This window comes from Prionailurus viverrinus, chromosome B4, assembly GCF_022837055.1.
Source record: "Prionailurus viverrinus isolate Anna chromosome B4, UM_Priviv_1.0, whole genome shotgun sequence".
NCBI lineage: Eukaryota > Metazoa > Chordata > Mammalia > Carnivora > Felidae > Prionailurus > Prionailurus viverrinus.
In genome coordinates this window covers 79,789,774-79,803,683 of record NC_062567.1, presented here as the reverse complement: position 1 = coordinate 79,803,683, position 13,910 = coordinate 79,789,774, and the positions used below count along the sequence as shown (strand labels likewise).

At 49.6% G+C, this 13,910-nt stretch overlaps 2 protein-coding genes across 5 annotated transcripts; both read right to left on the bottom strand.

Annotated features, from left to right (window-relative positions):
* Window positions 1–537: 537 nt before the first annotated feature.
* On the bottom strand, window positions 538–3,762 carry MYL6 (myosin light chain 6). 2 transcript variants are annotated; one of them, XM_047865814.1, is made up of 7 exons: window positions 3,635–3,761; window positions 3,355–3,382; window positions 2,345–2,488; window positions 1,943–2,116; window positions 1,777–1,854; window positions 1,437–1,481; window positions 538–734 (listed from the first exon to the last, which is right to left on the bottom strand). In XM_047865814.1, exons 1-6 carry the CDS (start codon window positions 3,635–3,637, stop codon window positions 1,453–1,455), a joined length of 456 nt encoding a protein of 151 aa, XP_047721770.1. In that variant the 5' UTR covers window positions 3,638–3,761; the 3' UTR covers window positions 538–734; window positions 1,437–1,452. The 2 variants fall into 2 exon arrangements, with proteins under 2 accessions (XP_047721770.1, XP_047721771.1); XM_047865815.1 differs by lacking the exon at window positions 1,437–1,481 and having other exon boundaries at window positions 3,635–3,762.
* Window positions 3,763–3,997: 235 nt separating this feature from the next.
* Window positions 3,998–9,312, bottom strand: MYL6B (myosin light chain 6B). Of its 3 annotated transcripts, none has more exons than XM_047865811.1 (9): window positions 8,974–9,312; window positions 8,412–8,657; window positions 6,762–6,990; window positions 5,996–6,023; window positions 5,616–5,759; window positions 4,970–5,143; window positions 4,409–4,486; window positions 4,212–4,277; window positions 3,998–4,102 (listed from the first exon to the last, which is right to left on the bottom strand). In XM_047865811.1, exons 3-8 carry the CDS (start codon window positions 6,942–6,944, stop codon window positions 4,249–4,251), a joined length of 636 nt encoding a protein of 211 aa, XP_047721767.1. In that variant the 5' UTR covers window positions 6,945–6,990; window positions 8,412–8,657; window positions 8,974–9,312; the 3' UTR covers window positions 3,998–4,102; window positions 4,212–4,248. The 3 variants fall into 3 exon arrangements, with proteins under 3 accessions (XP_047721767.1, XP_047721769.1, XP_047721766.1); XM_047865813.1 differs by lacking the exon at window positions 8,974–9,312 and adding an exon at window positions 8,916–8,930 and having other exon boundaries at window positions 4,240–4,277; XM_047865810.1 differs by lacking the exon at window positions 8,974–9,312 and having other exon boundaries at window positions 8,412–8,669.
* Window positions 9,313–13,910: the final 4,598 nt, after the last annotated feature.

Sequence of the window (13,910 nt, the reverse complement as noted above, 5' to 3'; positions counted from 1 at the left end):
AGGCTCTCACCTGCCCTAAAAATAGCTGTTTGAGACTTGGAAGGACATCCTCACAACCTGGAGATTTTGTATACTTATCCTTTCAGAAGTAATGGCTCCATTCCTTCCCTTATTAGGCGGGAAGAAGGCAGGCATCTCACAGACTTGTTATTATTGGCCCCTAGCCCTGCCAAGGTGACGGACAGGCTCAGGCTGTGCTAATATGGCCTGGCTTTAGCTCCATTCAGACACTCCCTGGGCTTTCTCCACAAAAGGACTTCAGTGCTTGGGAGGGTAAAGGCTGGGTTTAGCCAGCTGGAGGGCTAGGAGAGGACTCAGCTGGATAGGATAGAACGAGGGTGGCCAGTCTTGGTCCTACCGGGATTTATGGCTTCTTTAATCCCCCAAGGGGTAGCCTTTGTAGCATAAATGAATGGGGCCAGCATTTCTTCAATGACAAAGATGGATCCTTCAAGCCCTTTCCCAGCTTTCCCAACCCCTGGTCTATTGACCCTCTCTCCCCCTCCATCCTGCTTGGGAAGGAAAGCAGAACCGCACTTAGGGGCACAGAGCAAGTTTATTTGGTGAATGCTGAACGCAAATAACATCCAAGAGAGACAAGCTAGCAAAAGTGCTTGTGACAAGAGGACCTAGGAGGCCTTTAGAGCTACATGCACAGTATCAACACAGGGGAAGGTATGGGGCTTGGGCACACCAGGAACATCCTCAGCCATTCAGCACCATGCGGACGAGCTCTGTGGATAGAAGAGAGGGGTGAGCCAGGGAGTAGGGCAAGGGGAGGGGTCCACCAGGGGCCAGCAGACCACAAGACCACAAAGGTAGCATAAGAACGTGCCCACAGAACCCAACCTTGGGTTTGTAGAGGCCACCTTGGGTCTTCCCAGTTCTCTCAGCCCCCAGCTTCCCTCCCACCAGCTGTTAGCTTCCCCACCCTCTCCCCGAGCAGCAAGAACACAGCAGAGGCAGGAAAGTTCTCATCTACACCTACAGCTACTGTCAGCCATTGGCAGGAGAAGACAGAGGTATGGGTTAGGGTACCTCCAAGCTGCCCAGCAGAAGGAAAAAGAAAAGACTATTGAGCTATAGCAGCACAATGGGGCAGGCAACCAACCCCCCTATGCCAACCACCTGTGCACCAGGGCCAAAGGATCACCCTGAAGCAAGACGGAGACAGGCTGGTGTGAGTTCCCAGACACCAGCACCCTGGGCCCTATGAGCAAAACCTCAGAGCCCATTTTAGGAGAAAAGGAGGTACCACACCCCCAGGCTGTCTTCCTCTTTGAGGAACCCCTCCCCTCCCCAGTCAGCTCCATGCAGAAACATGCTAGGAGGAAGTCAGATGGTAGTAGGGGAAGGGCAGGGGCTAGAGAGCAAAGGTTGGGAAGAAAAACACCAGGGAGGACAACTAGAGAAGGGGAGGCTGGGAGGAGCCGTACCCGCCCCATGGGCCCGTCACCCCGACAGGATATGCCTCACAAATGCTGCAGGAAGGAAGAGACATTAATGGTGAAGACAAGACACAGACATGGGGTGAAGGGGTCAGGTGGTGGGGGAACAGACATTCCCTTTATTTTACTTCCCATTCTTTCCCCACCCTTCACACATTACCCCTTCCTTTCTTGTCATACCCCTGTGGCCTCCCACTCCTGGGCTGGGCTGGGCCCTGCCCCTTGCCCTCGTTCTTTTTGGAGCCCAGGGATAGAGAAAGCCCCAAATACTGGGCGTGACCTGCTTACACAACTGCTTTCTCCACAAGAGCCCCAATTCATCCCTCACCTTCATAGTTGATACAACCATTGCTGTCCTCATGTCCTGCCACCAGCATCTCTACTTCTTCCTCTGTCATCTTCTCACCTGCAGAGGGAAAGGAAAACATTTTGGGAACTGGGTAGCAGGTGTGTTATCAGGCAGCACTGCTCAAAGAGCAAGGGCAGAGCCTTACCCAGCGTGACAAGGACATGCCGGATTTCAGCACCCATGACGGTGCCATTCCCTTCCTTGTCAAACACCCGAAGGCCTTCGACATAGTCCTCGTAGGTGCCCTGGTCCTTGTTCTTGGCCACAGTCTGCAGCATGGGCAGGAAGTGTTCAAAGTCCAGCACCTTCACATTCATCTCTGCCATAAAGAAGGTGGAAGGAAAGTCACACAGGTTCTCAGAACTGAGGAGACTACAGGGATCACAAGTGAGCAGGCAGCTCCCACACAAGGCAGGAGAGATCAGTGGGATTTGCTAGTTGAGACAAACCTGCTTGAGTTCTGGGCCTACGAAGATAAAGGGAAGCTCTCAGCTGAAGAACTGTAGGCCCATTACCACACTGAGAAATTGTTCTTGAAGACCCTCACCATCACTCTTGGGATTCCCCAGGACCTTGAGCACCTCGGCGTTGGTGGGGTTCTGGCCCAGGGCCCTCATTACGTCCCCGCATTGGCTGTACAGGATCTTGCCATCCCCTGTTCGGTCAAACAACTGGAAGGCTTCCTTGAACTCTGAAGATTCAGATACACATCAGCACTGGGCATGTGGGGGTTAACCCAAAACCTCCCTGACATCCCCTTCTGCCCAGTGAACATTGATCATGCTGAGGAAACCAGATATTTATACCACTGTACACTGAAGTCCGCTAAGAGGGATCTAATGTCCCTGTCTCCCAACTCAGGTGTCCCACATAATGACACAGCCTTCTTCCCCCGCCTTGGCAGAGTGGTAACATCCATTTACACGCCCCCTCTGCCTACAGCAAGCCTGCCCAGCCTCCTCACAACTCTACTCAGGGCAGGAATTTGCCACCGCCCTGTCTGGGTCCTGTCCTTATAAGGAAGTGGGAGCAGCAGCCTGGGACAGGGGTCATCCCAGCCTGCCACTTCCCACCCCTACTGTACAGAAAGAGACATTCGGAGGATACAACTATGAAGTATCCTCGGCAAATTCCCCGTCCCCAGTTTCACAAAATTCCAGGTCACTGCTTTTTACAATCTTCACAAATCCAAGCTGGGGGAGGGGAGTTATCACAGGAGGAGAAAAGAGGCAGAAGCTGATTAAGGGACAGAGGAGTGCAGGCAATTTAATACACCCTCCCCAAACTCCACACACAGCAGGCATTAGGTGACCAAGTTGTTTCACACACCCACACCACCTAAAACTCACCCGGGGCTTGGGGCTCGAATCTAGAGTGCAAGGGGAGGGAGGAAGAAAGAGTGAGAAAAGAAAATGGAGGATCCAGAAAGAGAAGGGAATCCAGGAAGTACTTCCCTGCGGGTACTGAAGAGATGACAGGTGGGGTTATGGGATAGGTGCTAGAGGCGGGGGTCCCAATCCCTAAGCATGACCTCAGTAGGGGTCAGAGATTACCTACCTGCAGTTTGATCCTCGGTGAAGTCACACTGCTCAGAGAAGAGGGGAGCGGTCAGCATCTGAACTCCAAACCCCCAAGCTTCTATCCCAGTCCCACAAACTGAACCACTAACTCCTGTTCCATGCTGGGGACTCACTCACTTCCCGGCAGGACAGGCCCCCAAACTTTCCAACCCCACCTCCGACCTTCCAAGCCCTCAGGTTCCCTTTGCAAGCCCCTACCCCCGACTTCCCGCCTCTTGCCCCACATCCCGCTCATCCTTCCAGGCCCCGGGCCCCACCATCTTGACTGCTCTGCTCTGCGGGACCTTTTCCTGCAGTAATGGCTCCGGCTCCCGGCCCAACCCTAGTCTTCGTACGTTCCAATGACGTCACCCTCAGCTGATCCGGCCAATAAGAGTCCTGGTCTGGCCTTATGCAGATAATACTGCTACATTAGTAATGAGGTGGGCGGGGCCCGCTGCTGCTTCCTCTAGAATAGCCCTACCTGAGGGGAAGAAACTGCAGAAGTGGATCGGGTAGGGCACAAGGAATCTGCTCCTCCTTGCAGCAGGAAGATCAGAGGATATCGGATTGGGGAGAGGAGAACCCTCCCTTCCCTCCCCACCTCTGAAGAAAGCAAGAGTCGGACGCCAAGGGAGGGTTGAACTGTGTCTTTATTTTGAAACAATAGGTGGCCTCCCAGTGGCAGGAACGTGCTTCCGCCTACCGGGGAAGGGGGGGAGGGGCAGTGTCTGGCCCCACTGCATCTGTGGAAAAAGATGAAAGTTGCCAAGGCCTGTCGCGCTCGCGCCCCAGGACATGAAAACGCACTTCCCTACTTTTCTACCCAGACTGAGGGAAGGATAGGAAACTTGCCTCCCCAGTCGGAGTGGGAGGGCCGTACCAGTAGAGCTCAGACGCTTAGGATGTGCTTCAGGAAGGCTGCAGAGAGGAAGCAAGAGGGGTTCAGAAGCAGGCCCTTGGATAATCCATCTGATTTTAGATAATCCAGGCCCTTGGTCCCCCCATCCACATACCGCGAGCCTTCTGCCTCCTCTCCCCTGTCCCCTCACCTTCGTAGTTGATGCAGCCATTGCTGTCCTCATGTCCTGCCAGAACAGTCTCCACCTCCTCTTCGGTCATCCTCTCTCCTGAGCCACAGACACAGCATTTTAGTGCCTGCCCTCCCTCCCAAACCAGGCCACTCTCTTCTGGATGATAGCTTCTCTTCTCCCACCCTTGAATACTTGGTTCATAGCAACAGAACCCCGAAGGAATCCTCTCCTTGTAATGCTAACACCTTGAATGTGTTCCTCCATCTTGCTTTCCATTTCACCTGCATGAGCCCTGACAGAGGGAAACTGAATTCCAGAGGGTTAAGGGGCTACCAAGTCACAGAGCACAAGCATCTCTTTCACAACAGAAAATCAGCTCATCCCCTTTCCTCTGTCCTTTGGGAGGCATCCGCATCTACCCTCACTTTACCTTCTGCAGGAAGAAGCCCCCTCTGACCTTCCCAGTCTTCTGCCCATGACCTACAGGACCATTATTCTTCCCTGGCTCTGCCTATTTGGCTAACCTTCTTGGTCCACCCCCTTCTCTCCAACCCACAGGAGTTCTGGTCCTTGCCTCACCCAGGGTAGTGAGGACATGTCTGAGCTCTGCTCCCATGACTTTGCCGTTCCCCTCTTTGTCAAACACCCGAAGGCCCTCCAGGTAGTCCTCATATGTGCCTTGGCCCCGGTTTTTGGCTACCGCCTGGAGCATGGGCAAGAAGGTTTCGAAGTCCACACGCCGGGACTTCAGCTCTGGAAGTTAGAAAGGGGAGGGAGAGGTCACTGTAGAGTCACCTTGGACCCAGCTCCCATTCCCACCACGAAGGCTTTCATTCTGTTCAACATCCAGGATGTTTTTCTATCTTGTGTTTGACAGTTTTTTAAGTCCAGAGACCCACCCCAGCATCCTTTGCGACCTTGCCAACATTCCTCAGTTCCACCACCACATTGAAAACTCGCACTGGGGGCGCCTGGGTGGCGCAGTCGGTTAAGCGTCCGACTTCAGCCAGGTCACGATCTTGCGGTCTGTGAGTTCGAGCCCCGCGTCGGGCTCTGGGCTGATGGCTCAGAGCCTGGAGCCTGTTTCTGATTCTGTGTCTCCCTCTCTCTCTGCCCTTCCCCCGTTCATGCTCTGTCTCTCTCTATCCCAAAAATAAATAAACGTTGAAAAAAAAATTAAAAAAAAAAAAAAGAAAACTCGCACTGTTCCAGGCATCCCCCTCACCATCACTCTTGGGATTCCCCAGGACCTTGAGCACCTCGGCGTTGGTGGGGTTCTGGCCCAGGGCCCTCATCACGTCCCCACACTGGCCATACAGGATCTTGCCATCCCCCACTCGATCAAACAGCTCAAAGGCCTCCTTGAACTCTGAAGTATAAGGAGCGGGTCAGTGTTGACCAGAGGTTCCCATCCACCCCCCCCCCCACCCCCCGGACAGAAAGTAGGTTCAGAAACTATGTGCTAAAGCTGGGCAGAATAGGAGACACAAAGACGACTAGCATGGAAAGTTTTAAGGTTGGGACCGGAGTTAGGGGAACAGAAAAAGGATCTGACCATGGGCTTGGGACTAGACAGTAGGGTTTAAGGGACCAGCTTCTCCTCACCCTCCAGCTGGTCCTTGTTAAACTCGATCTGTGGAAGAAAAGAGCAGGTGAGGAGGGATGACAGGGCTCATTCAATCTGTTTCCAGCACTCCTCCCAACCAACTGGCAGCCACTTCTGGGGAGGGGCCCAAAGAGACCAGGCTGGGAGCCCAGCCACCTCAGTCCCATTCCCAGCTCTGGACCTTGGGAGAATCCCAAGAGGAGGAATTATGGGGGGAGGGTTTCCTGGGAACAGGGTTAATCCCATGCCACCTGTTCCCCTCCCTCCAGTGCCCTGAGCCCTGCATCCCTCACATAACTGGGGGCTGAACAAAGGCTAAATTTACCCCTGGCCCCCAGCTGTGATTGTCTAACAAGTCTGTCCTTTTCAGCCTTCCCTCCTGGGGTTCAGAGCTGTGGCTTTTAGAATTGAACAGTCAGTCAGGCACAGGCAGCAGCTCCCTCCCTTCACCTTGAAATTGTCCTCAGAACCCAGATGTTCCCCATGTCACAATCCCTGCCTCCAGCAAGGGGGTCAGTGAGAGAGAGAGAGTGTGTGTGTATGCATGTGTGCATGTACCCACACACATTATAGTTTATAGGGAGAGAACAACAAAGACAACATCAGAGTCATAAGCCTGATGCTTCCAAATGGGAGACTGAGAGGAATCTCCAATATCATTCCAATGCTGCTGACTCCCTATCTTCCAGATACCCCAATCCCCTAGGCTGTTTCCCACCCTGTACCACCCCTTCCAAATTCCTTCCTCACTTTCCTGGGACTCACCACCACTTTGGAGAGATCGATGGGGGGCTCCTGGGTTTTCTGAGGGGCTGGAGGGACAGCTGGTGCTGGTGCTGGCTCAGCCTTGGTCTTGGCTGGAGGAGCCCCTGCTGCTGGTTTGGCAGCAGGCTTGGAAATAGAGGGTCCTGCTGGTTTCTTCATAGGAACATCCTTCTTGGGAGGCATGATGTCCGGTGGCCAAAGGACAGTGTGCCGATGGGGGCACCCATCTCTGTTTAAATAGCCAGGGAGTCTGGGATGTCAAGGGGCGGGGGCAGGGGCAGGGAGCCAGTTGGCGGTGGGGAGGGTGAGATAGAGGAGAGATATGCTGGCCTGTCCTGGACTCCTATGGTTCAGGACTCCTGCCCCAAGGTCTTCTCTTTTCTGTTCACTCAGCCCCAAATGCTGGCCAGAACGATGGCCCCTTTGGGGGCAGGGGACGGAAGCCAGAAACTGCCCAGAATGGGGGAGTTAACCTCTGGGATAAGGATAGGATGCTTGCCAGTGACAGACATTGATACAGGGGTGAAGCAAAAAAGGGAATCCAGGCATTCCAGGCCTCAACCCCCTGGCACAGAGTAGCCCTTTTTTCTAGTAGCTTTAGACTCTTCAAGGCTGAGGCAGGGAGGGAGGCCTTATGAACTGGAATTGTTAAAGTGGGGTCTGTGATGGGCACCTGGTTGGCTCAGTCCATAGAGCATGTGACTCTTGATCTGGGGGTTGTGAGTTTGAGTCCCACATTAGGTGTAGAGACTACTTAAAAATAAAATCTTTAAAAAGGGGGGGGGGTCCAAGAGCAGTAAAAGGTGGGAAAAAAGCCTCTCTTACCACCGATGAGGAGTAGGGGTAGTTGACCCCACAGTCTATTAATCCCCAATACCTACAGTCCCTGTCCCCCTCCCTCCCAGCCCAGAACTGTAATTGTGCACAATATAGATAAAGAATAGTAATAGAAAGAGGAGTGTGACACCCCCATTGTCTCCTGTTCCTAGGATTGTCTTAAGGATGAGGGTGGGGGCCAGGATCTGGCTTAACGCCCACCACCCATACCTTTTTCCACAAGCTCATGGTTATGCAAGTCAGACAAAGGCAGGGTGCCTGCTGAACCTACAGGGACTCTGTGGTGCACCTGAAGGGAAGGGTAGGCCCTGAGACCCAAAGGGCCTAAATTCTAAAATCTTTAATCTGAAAGGATGTGGGAGGTCCTATGGGCTCCACGGGTACTCATCTCCCAACCAAAGGGACAATAAAAACCCTGATTCTGGGGCTAGCTTCCAAACCTTGCTGGGGACACTAGAGTAGGGTCTAAGTCAGAGGCCATAGGTATACAGGAGGTGTTGCTAGCTACTTTTGTTCTAGGGGTAAGGAAGAAAAGGATTTAGGCAGCATTCCGAGGAAGATAGTGATTCCACGTAGATCCTGGGGTTCAGAGAGTTGGCGCCCGGTCTTCCACTTGCAAAAATGCGTCTGAATCTCATTACTGAACATTGTCCCATTTTAGAAAAATCAGAATCATCCCACCCTTCCAGAATACATCACAATCACACAGACACACACACACACACACACACACGCACACGCACACCTTCAATAAAGCTTAAATGAAAGGAAAGATGAAAGGAAAGAATCCCTCCCCAGCTGCCAAAAACTCACCCTGCGGGATCCAGGTAAGGGCGGAGGCGGGGCGCTGGGAGGCTGCGGGTCCCGAAGGGTTAACCCCAGAGGCCTCGGAGCATGCCGGGAGTCGTAGTCCTCGAACGCCCGCGGGCTCACGGGATGCGCTCGCGAGCTCACGGGATATGCCTCTCTCCAGCTGGAGAAACACGCCCAAGCAGTGGCTTCCGGCAGGTGGCAGCGGTTGGTGATTCAAGATCTTTTGGCGCCCTTCTTGTTCCGGACCTAAAAGGCAATGAGCAATTTACAGACCCCTCCCCTGACCCTAAAACCGTGCGACACCCCCCCCCCCCCCCCCGCTCCTGCCAGGATATCTCCCTTGCTTAGCCGTGAGTTCCCCGCTTAGTGTGGGCTGGGATACTTCCCTTGATCCGCCGGTGGGAGAACGCCGAACCGGGGGGAAGGCTGAAGCCGCTGCCGGCTGGATGGAAGGCACAGTGGGAAGCATTGCCGGGAGAGAGGGGTGCGGTCTCCTTCTCTTACTCTTGTGATTTGGTAGAGAGCAGAGGCTACTGAGTTGCTGTGTGTCTTGGAAGAGTACCTTCAAAGTTTTTCTTTTCTTCTTCTGTTCCTTCTCTTTCACCTTCTTCTACCTCTTCCTCCTCCTTTTTTTTTTTTTTTTTTTTTTTTTGGAAATGAGCTGGTAGTTGAAGTATAGGTTAAGATTTGGAATTAAGCCTGGTCTCCTGCCTCAGTTTCTCCTGAGGTGAAGTTTCTCCATACAGCGGACGCGTATGCATCCGGCACCCCATCGGGACCTCACGGGTCCGCCAGGAATTGGAGGGCTGAGCCCTCCAGCCCTTCAGTCTGTGACACCTCTGCCAGCATTGGACATCTCATTACCCACACCAGTATCAGAGCACCCTCCCCACCCCCCATGCTGGGAAGGAACCAACCCAGTCAGGCCCCGAGTCAGTAAATGTCGTGGCCGCGCCATTGGTGCTGGAGGCTGGGGCTACGTGGGCGTGCAGACAGAGGATCAGAGTAGAAAGCCCCTAAGAGGTCGGGAGGGTGAGGCCTAAATGAACTTCACCGGCAGTAGTAAGTGGTGTTTGTTGGTTGGGGAAAGCTGCTCCGAAGAGTACTACTCTTGTAACAGAGTAACAGAACCACAGTGTAACAGAAACCACAATGATGATGAAGGGGGGGATATTAGCAACTATCCCCGGAGGCGTCCAGCAAGCCCTTACTGCTCAATTGAGGGGCTAAATTATCTCCTGTAGCAAAGGGGGAGCTAAGGAAAAATGAGCTCAAGACTACTCCGCTTAGATTGGAATCCAGGTTCTGCCAGGTATTTGCTGATAAACTCCAGCAAGTTTAGTTATATATGTGTGCCTCAGTTCCTCCATTTGTAAAATAAGGATAGTAGTACCTACCTTATAGGGCTGTTGGGAGGATTAGATGTGTTAATATCTGTAAAATAGAAGAGCCTGGCACAGAGTAAGTAGCATATAAGCGTTCGTGAAATAAATGTCCTTTAATCTTCCCAACATATGAAATAGTTGGCATTTCCCCATTTTATACCCGTAAAGGATCATTAGTAGGCATGAAGAGATGGAGCAAGAAGAAATACATTTGTCGTAAGTGTTTGGTTACAAGGCTGGGGAAGAACTGCATTACAGATGCCTTTTTGTGTCCTTCAAAATGTCTGCGGTAGTTGATTTGGAGGAGGTAGTTTATCTGATTTTTTTTTTTTTTCCCTCTTCCTCTTGGTCTGTCTGTAGCTTTCTTTGGCATTTTGCCAAGTTAAAGCAGTTATGGCATCATCTGACTTTCTGGCATTTTTGTCTGCTTTATAGAGAAGTAGAGCAAAGAGAAAAGATGAGGACTCTTGGCAAACAGATTGGAGGACTGTCCTTCATTTTTTGTACTATTCTTGTCTTTTAATCATAAATAATGCAAACTGAACTGATCATGATCTTAACTCGGCATAAGTGATCTATACAGCCTGTATGTGGATTTTCTGTGACAAATCTGTTTTTTCTTGTGTAGCATGTGACTAATATGTTTTTTTTATTGCATATTTATTCTAAGATTAGTTTGAACATAATTGGGAAGGGCACATCTTTAAAAGAAAAATGCACATTAAAAAACCTAATAACACAGGGCTACTGGGTGGCTTAGTGGGTGGAATGTCTGACTCTTGATTTTGGCTCAGGTCATGATCCCAACATCATGGGATTGAGCCCCAGCATGGAGCCTGCTTGAGATTTTCTCTCTCTCCTCCAACCCTGACCATCTTCCCTGCTCATGCTCTCTAAAAAACAAAACAAAACAAAAAAAGCAAAACCCTAATAGAACAACTTTAGGAATCACACAGCACTATAGATCTTCAGTTACTTGAATAATTGTGGTTCACCCTGTAGAGCTTAATTGTAATTGTGGGTTCACCCCATAGAGCTTAACTAGCTCTTTAAACACTAGCTAATGTGTTAAGATGTATAATCATTTAGGAAGAGAGAACATTATTTCCTATGTAAATGGGAAAGAATTTGTTAAGAAAAATATCTTCGGTCCTTTGGCATTTTGACCAGGAAGTGGTATTCATGGTAACCCATAATAGAAAGAAGGAGGATAAGAGGAATGTTTTATGGTAGACGGGTAGTTTATAGTCTTTTCCAAGACCCATTTTTATAGGCCCAGACTAGATGCAAGATACAAGCAGAAAAATAAATTTGTATGCTAAGTTTCATTTTTTTAATGTTCTAAGACAGTGGATCTCAGACTTAGCTGTTCTTCAGCATCTCCTGGGAGCTTTGTAAACAGACAGACTTCCAGACTGCCCCCAAAGATTCTGACTCTAGGTCTGTGTTAGGGCCTGGGAATCTATTTGGAATCTTTTTAGCTACTGGGAAGGACGGAGAACAAACTAACATAGGTAAGTACAGCTTTAATAAGAGGAGTGATCTTTCAAAATGTGCGTTTGATCATGTCATCTACCTAGAATCCATCCATGTATTCTGATAAAGACTAAATCTTTGGTTGGCCCACAAAACCCAGCAGTGGTGTACCAGCCACACCTACTATCTTTCAGATCTTCAGTGTCATGCTGCCTTTTCTTAGGTTGTTGCCTCTGTCTTTTAAGTCTCAGTCACCTCTCACTACCAACACACATACACTTTCCAGAGCCAAGCAGAGTACAGTGCCTGGCATGTACTGGGCACTCAACTATCTGTAAAATGTATGGCTATCTGACTGAAAGGGAAGAGTCAAGAATGGACACTGATACTAGTAAGTTGATAAGGAGATGGATTGGGGATTAGGAATATGGAGAGAGATCCCATGTATTTTTGCCATGTATTAGAATATGAGATGATTGATTTGCTAGAAGAGGAAGTAGGAATAGGGTGCCTGGGTGGCTCAGTCGGTTAAGCGTCGGACTTCGGCTCAGGTCATGATCTCATTGTTTGTGGGTTCGAGCCCCTCATCGGGTGCTGTGCTGACAGCTCAGAGCCTGGAGCCTGCTTCAGATTCTGTGTCTCCCTCTCTCTCTGCCCCTCCCCTGCTTGCACTCTGTCTCTCTCTCAAAAATAAATAAACATTAAAAAAAAAAAAAGGAAGTAGGAAGAGATAGCTTGAGACAGTAGTGAAGGTTTGAAATAGGTGCTATGAAAAGTGGGAGACAGTTTCCTGGAAACCATTCACAAATACTCATTTGACATTTACTGAGTGCCTAGTCTGTGTTCTTACATAAACTTGCTGAGCAGCATGGAGGGTGGGTGTACTAGGAGATCATGAATTTGTATGATCTGCCCAATTCATGAGGCAGTTACTTCCTCTTTCCAACAGTACTCGGCTGCTTGGATGATTGAGCCAGAGCAAAGAGGCAGCTGGCATGATAATGGGTTGCAGTTTTGTGGAGTAGGGATGATGGATGAACACAGAGGCAAGGAAGTTGAGAGTCTGAGTAAAAGAGGGTTTGTGGTCCAGGCCAAATAGAGGAGTGAGTATAAAAGTGGCCTATTAGGGGCTCTTGGCTGGCTCGGTGGGTAGAGCATGTGGCCCTTGATCTCAGGGTTGTGAGTTCAAGCCCCACGTTGGGCATAGAGCTTACTTTTTAAATTGTTTTTCTAAGTTTGTTTGTTTATTTATTTTGAGAGAGACAGCACAAGCAGGGGAGGAGCAGAGAGAGAGGAAGAGAGAGAATTCCAAGCAGGCTCCACTCAGCCAGCGCAGAGCCAAACATGGGGCTCAAACTCATGAAACTGACCTGAGCTGAAACCAACAGAAGCTTAAACACCTGAACCCCCCAGGTGCCCCATAGTAGAGCTTACAAAAAACAAAACAAAACAACTAAGAAAAAAAGGAAAAAAAATTCTATTAGATTGAGAGAATGTAAAAAGCCACTAACAGGCTTGAGTCTCAATGAGGTTGAAGAAGTAAGATGGTTGGAGATCTCAGAGCTGTAGTTGGAGAAAATAGTGCTTTTGAGATGAAAATTTCAAAGGACATAGAGGAAGACAGGAACTAGGTTGAGTCGCCATGGAGTGAATGATTGAAAGGGTAGGGAGGTGAAGATTTTTGGATCTGAGAAGAACGTGCCTTATGGCTTTTTCAATTGCAAGTAGCAAAATCTGACTAAAACTAGCTAACCAATAAAGAGGATTTATTGGCTTATGTAACTGAAAAGTCAAGAGGTAGGATGGGTTTCAAGTTCATTTTGATCCAGGGGTACCTGGGTGGCTCAGTTAGTTAAATGTCCAACTTCAGCTCAGGTCACGATCTCATGGTTTGTGAGTTTGAGCCCCACATCAGGCTCTGTGCTGACAACGTGGAGGCTGCTTGGGATTCTCTCTGCCTTCTCTCTCTCTCTCTCTCTCTCTCTCTCTCAAAAATAAAAAGTTCATTTTGATCCAGAATTTAATGACATAACAAAAGGATCCATTTTCTAATTTTCTTGTCACTGTCCTCCCATTTGTTAGCTTCTTACTTGGGTTCCCTCCTGTAGCCATATCTGGCTAGGTTGCACAGGTATCATATCCTTATACCACAAGAGGAAGAAAGTGAGCTTTTTTTTTTCTTTTCTTTTTAAGTTTGGAAATATTTATTTATTTATTTATTTATTTTTAAGTAAGCTCTATGCCCATTGTGGGACTCGAACTCAAGTGAGATCAAGTGTTGAACGCTTTACTGACTGAGCCAGCCAGGCACCCAATTTTTTAAAACAATCATTCATTCATTTATTCACTCATTCAGTATTATTTTTTTAATTTTTTAATTATTTTTTTAATTTATTTTTTGAGAGTGAGAGACAGAGTGTGAGCAGGAGAGGGTCAGAGAGAGAAGGAGACCCAGAATCTGAACAAGGTTCCAGGCTTTGAGCTGTCAGAACAGAGCCTGGTGTATTTACTTATCTTTAAGTAGGCTCCACAACCAGTGCAGAGCCCAATGCGGGGCTTGAACTCACAACCCTGAGATCAAGACCTGAGTCAGACACTCAACCCAATGAGCCATTCAGACGCCCCAAGAGTTCCTTTT

Bases quoted from the DNA above. Each gene is read 5' to 3' on its own strand.
- MYL6 (XM_047865815.1), bottom strand. The intron at 1,855-1,942 runs GTAAGGCTCTGC...TTCCCTCTGCAG, and splicing joins GCATGTCCTTGTCACGCTGG to GTGAGAAGATGACAGAGGAA. The intron at 735-1,776 runs GTGAGGGATGAA...TTCTATCCACAG, and splicing joins TGGTTGTATCAACTATGAAG to AGCTCGTCCGCATGGTGCTG.
- MYL6B (XM_047865811.1), bottom strand. From the start codon at position 6,944: ATGCCTCCCAAGAAGGATGTTCCTATGAAGAAACCAGCAGGACCCTCT. The intron at 6,024-6,761 runs GTGAGTCCCAGG...TTTCTTCCACAG, and splicing joins TCGATCTCTCCAAAGTGGTG to ATCGAGTTTAACAAGGACCA. The intron at 5,760-5,995 runs GTGAGGAGAAGC...CTTATACTTCAG, and splicing joins TAACAAGGACCAGCTGGAGG to AGTTCAAGGAGGCCTTTGAG.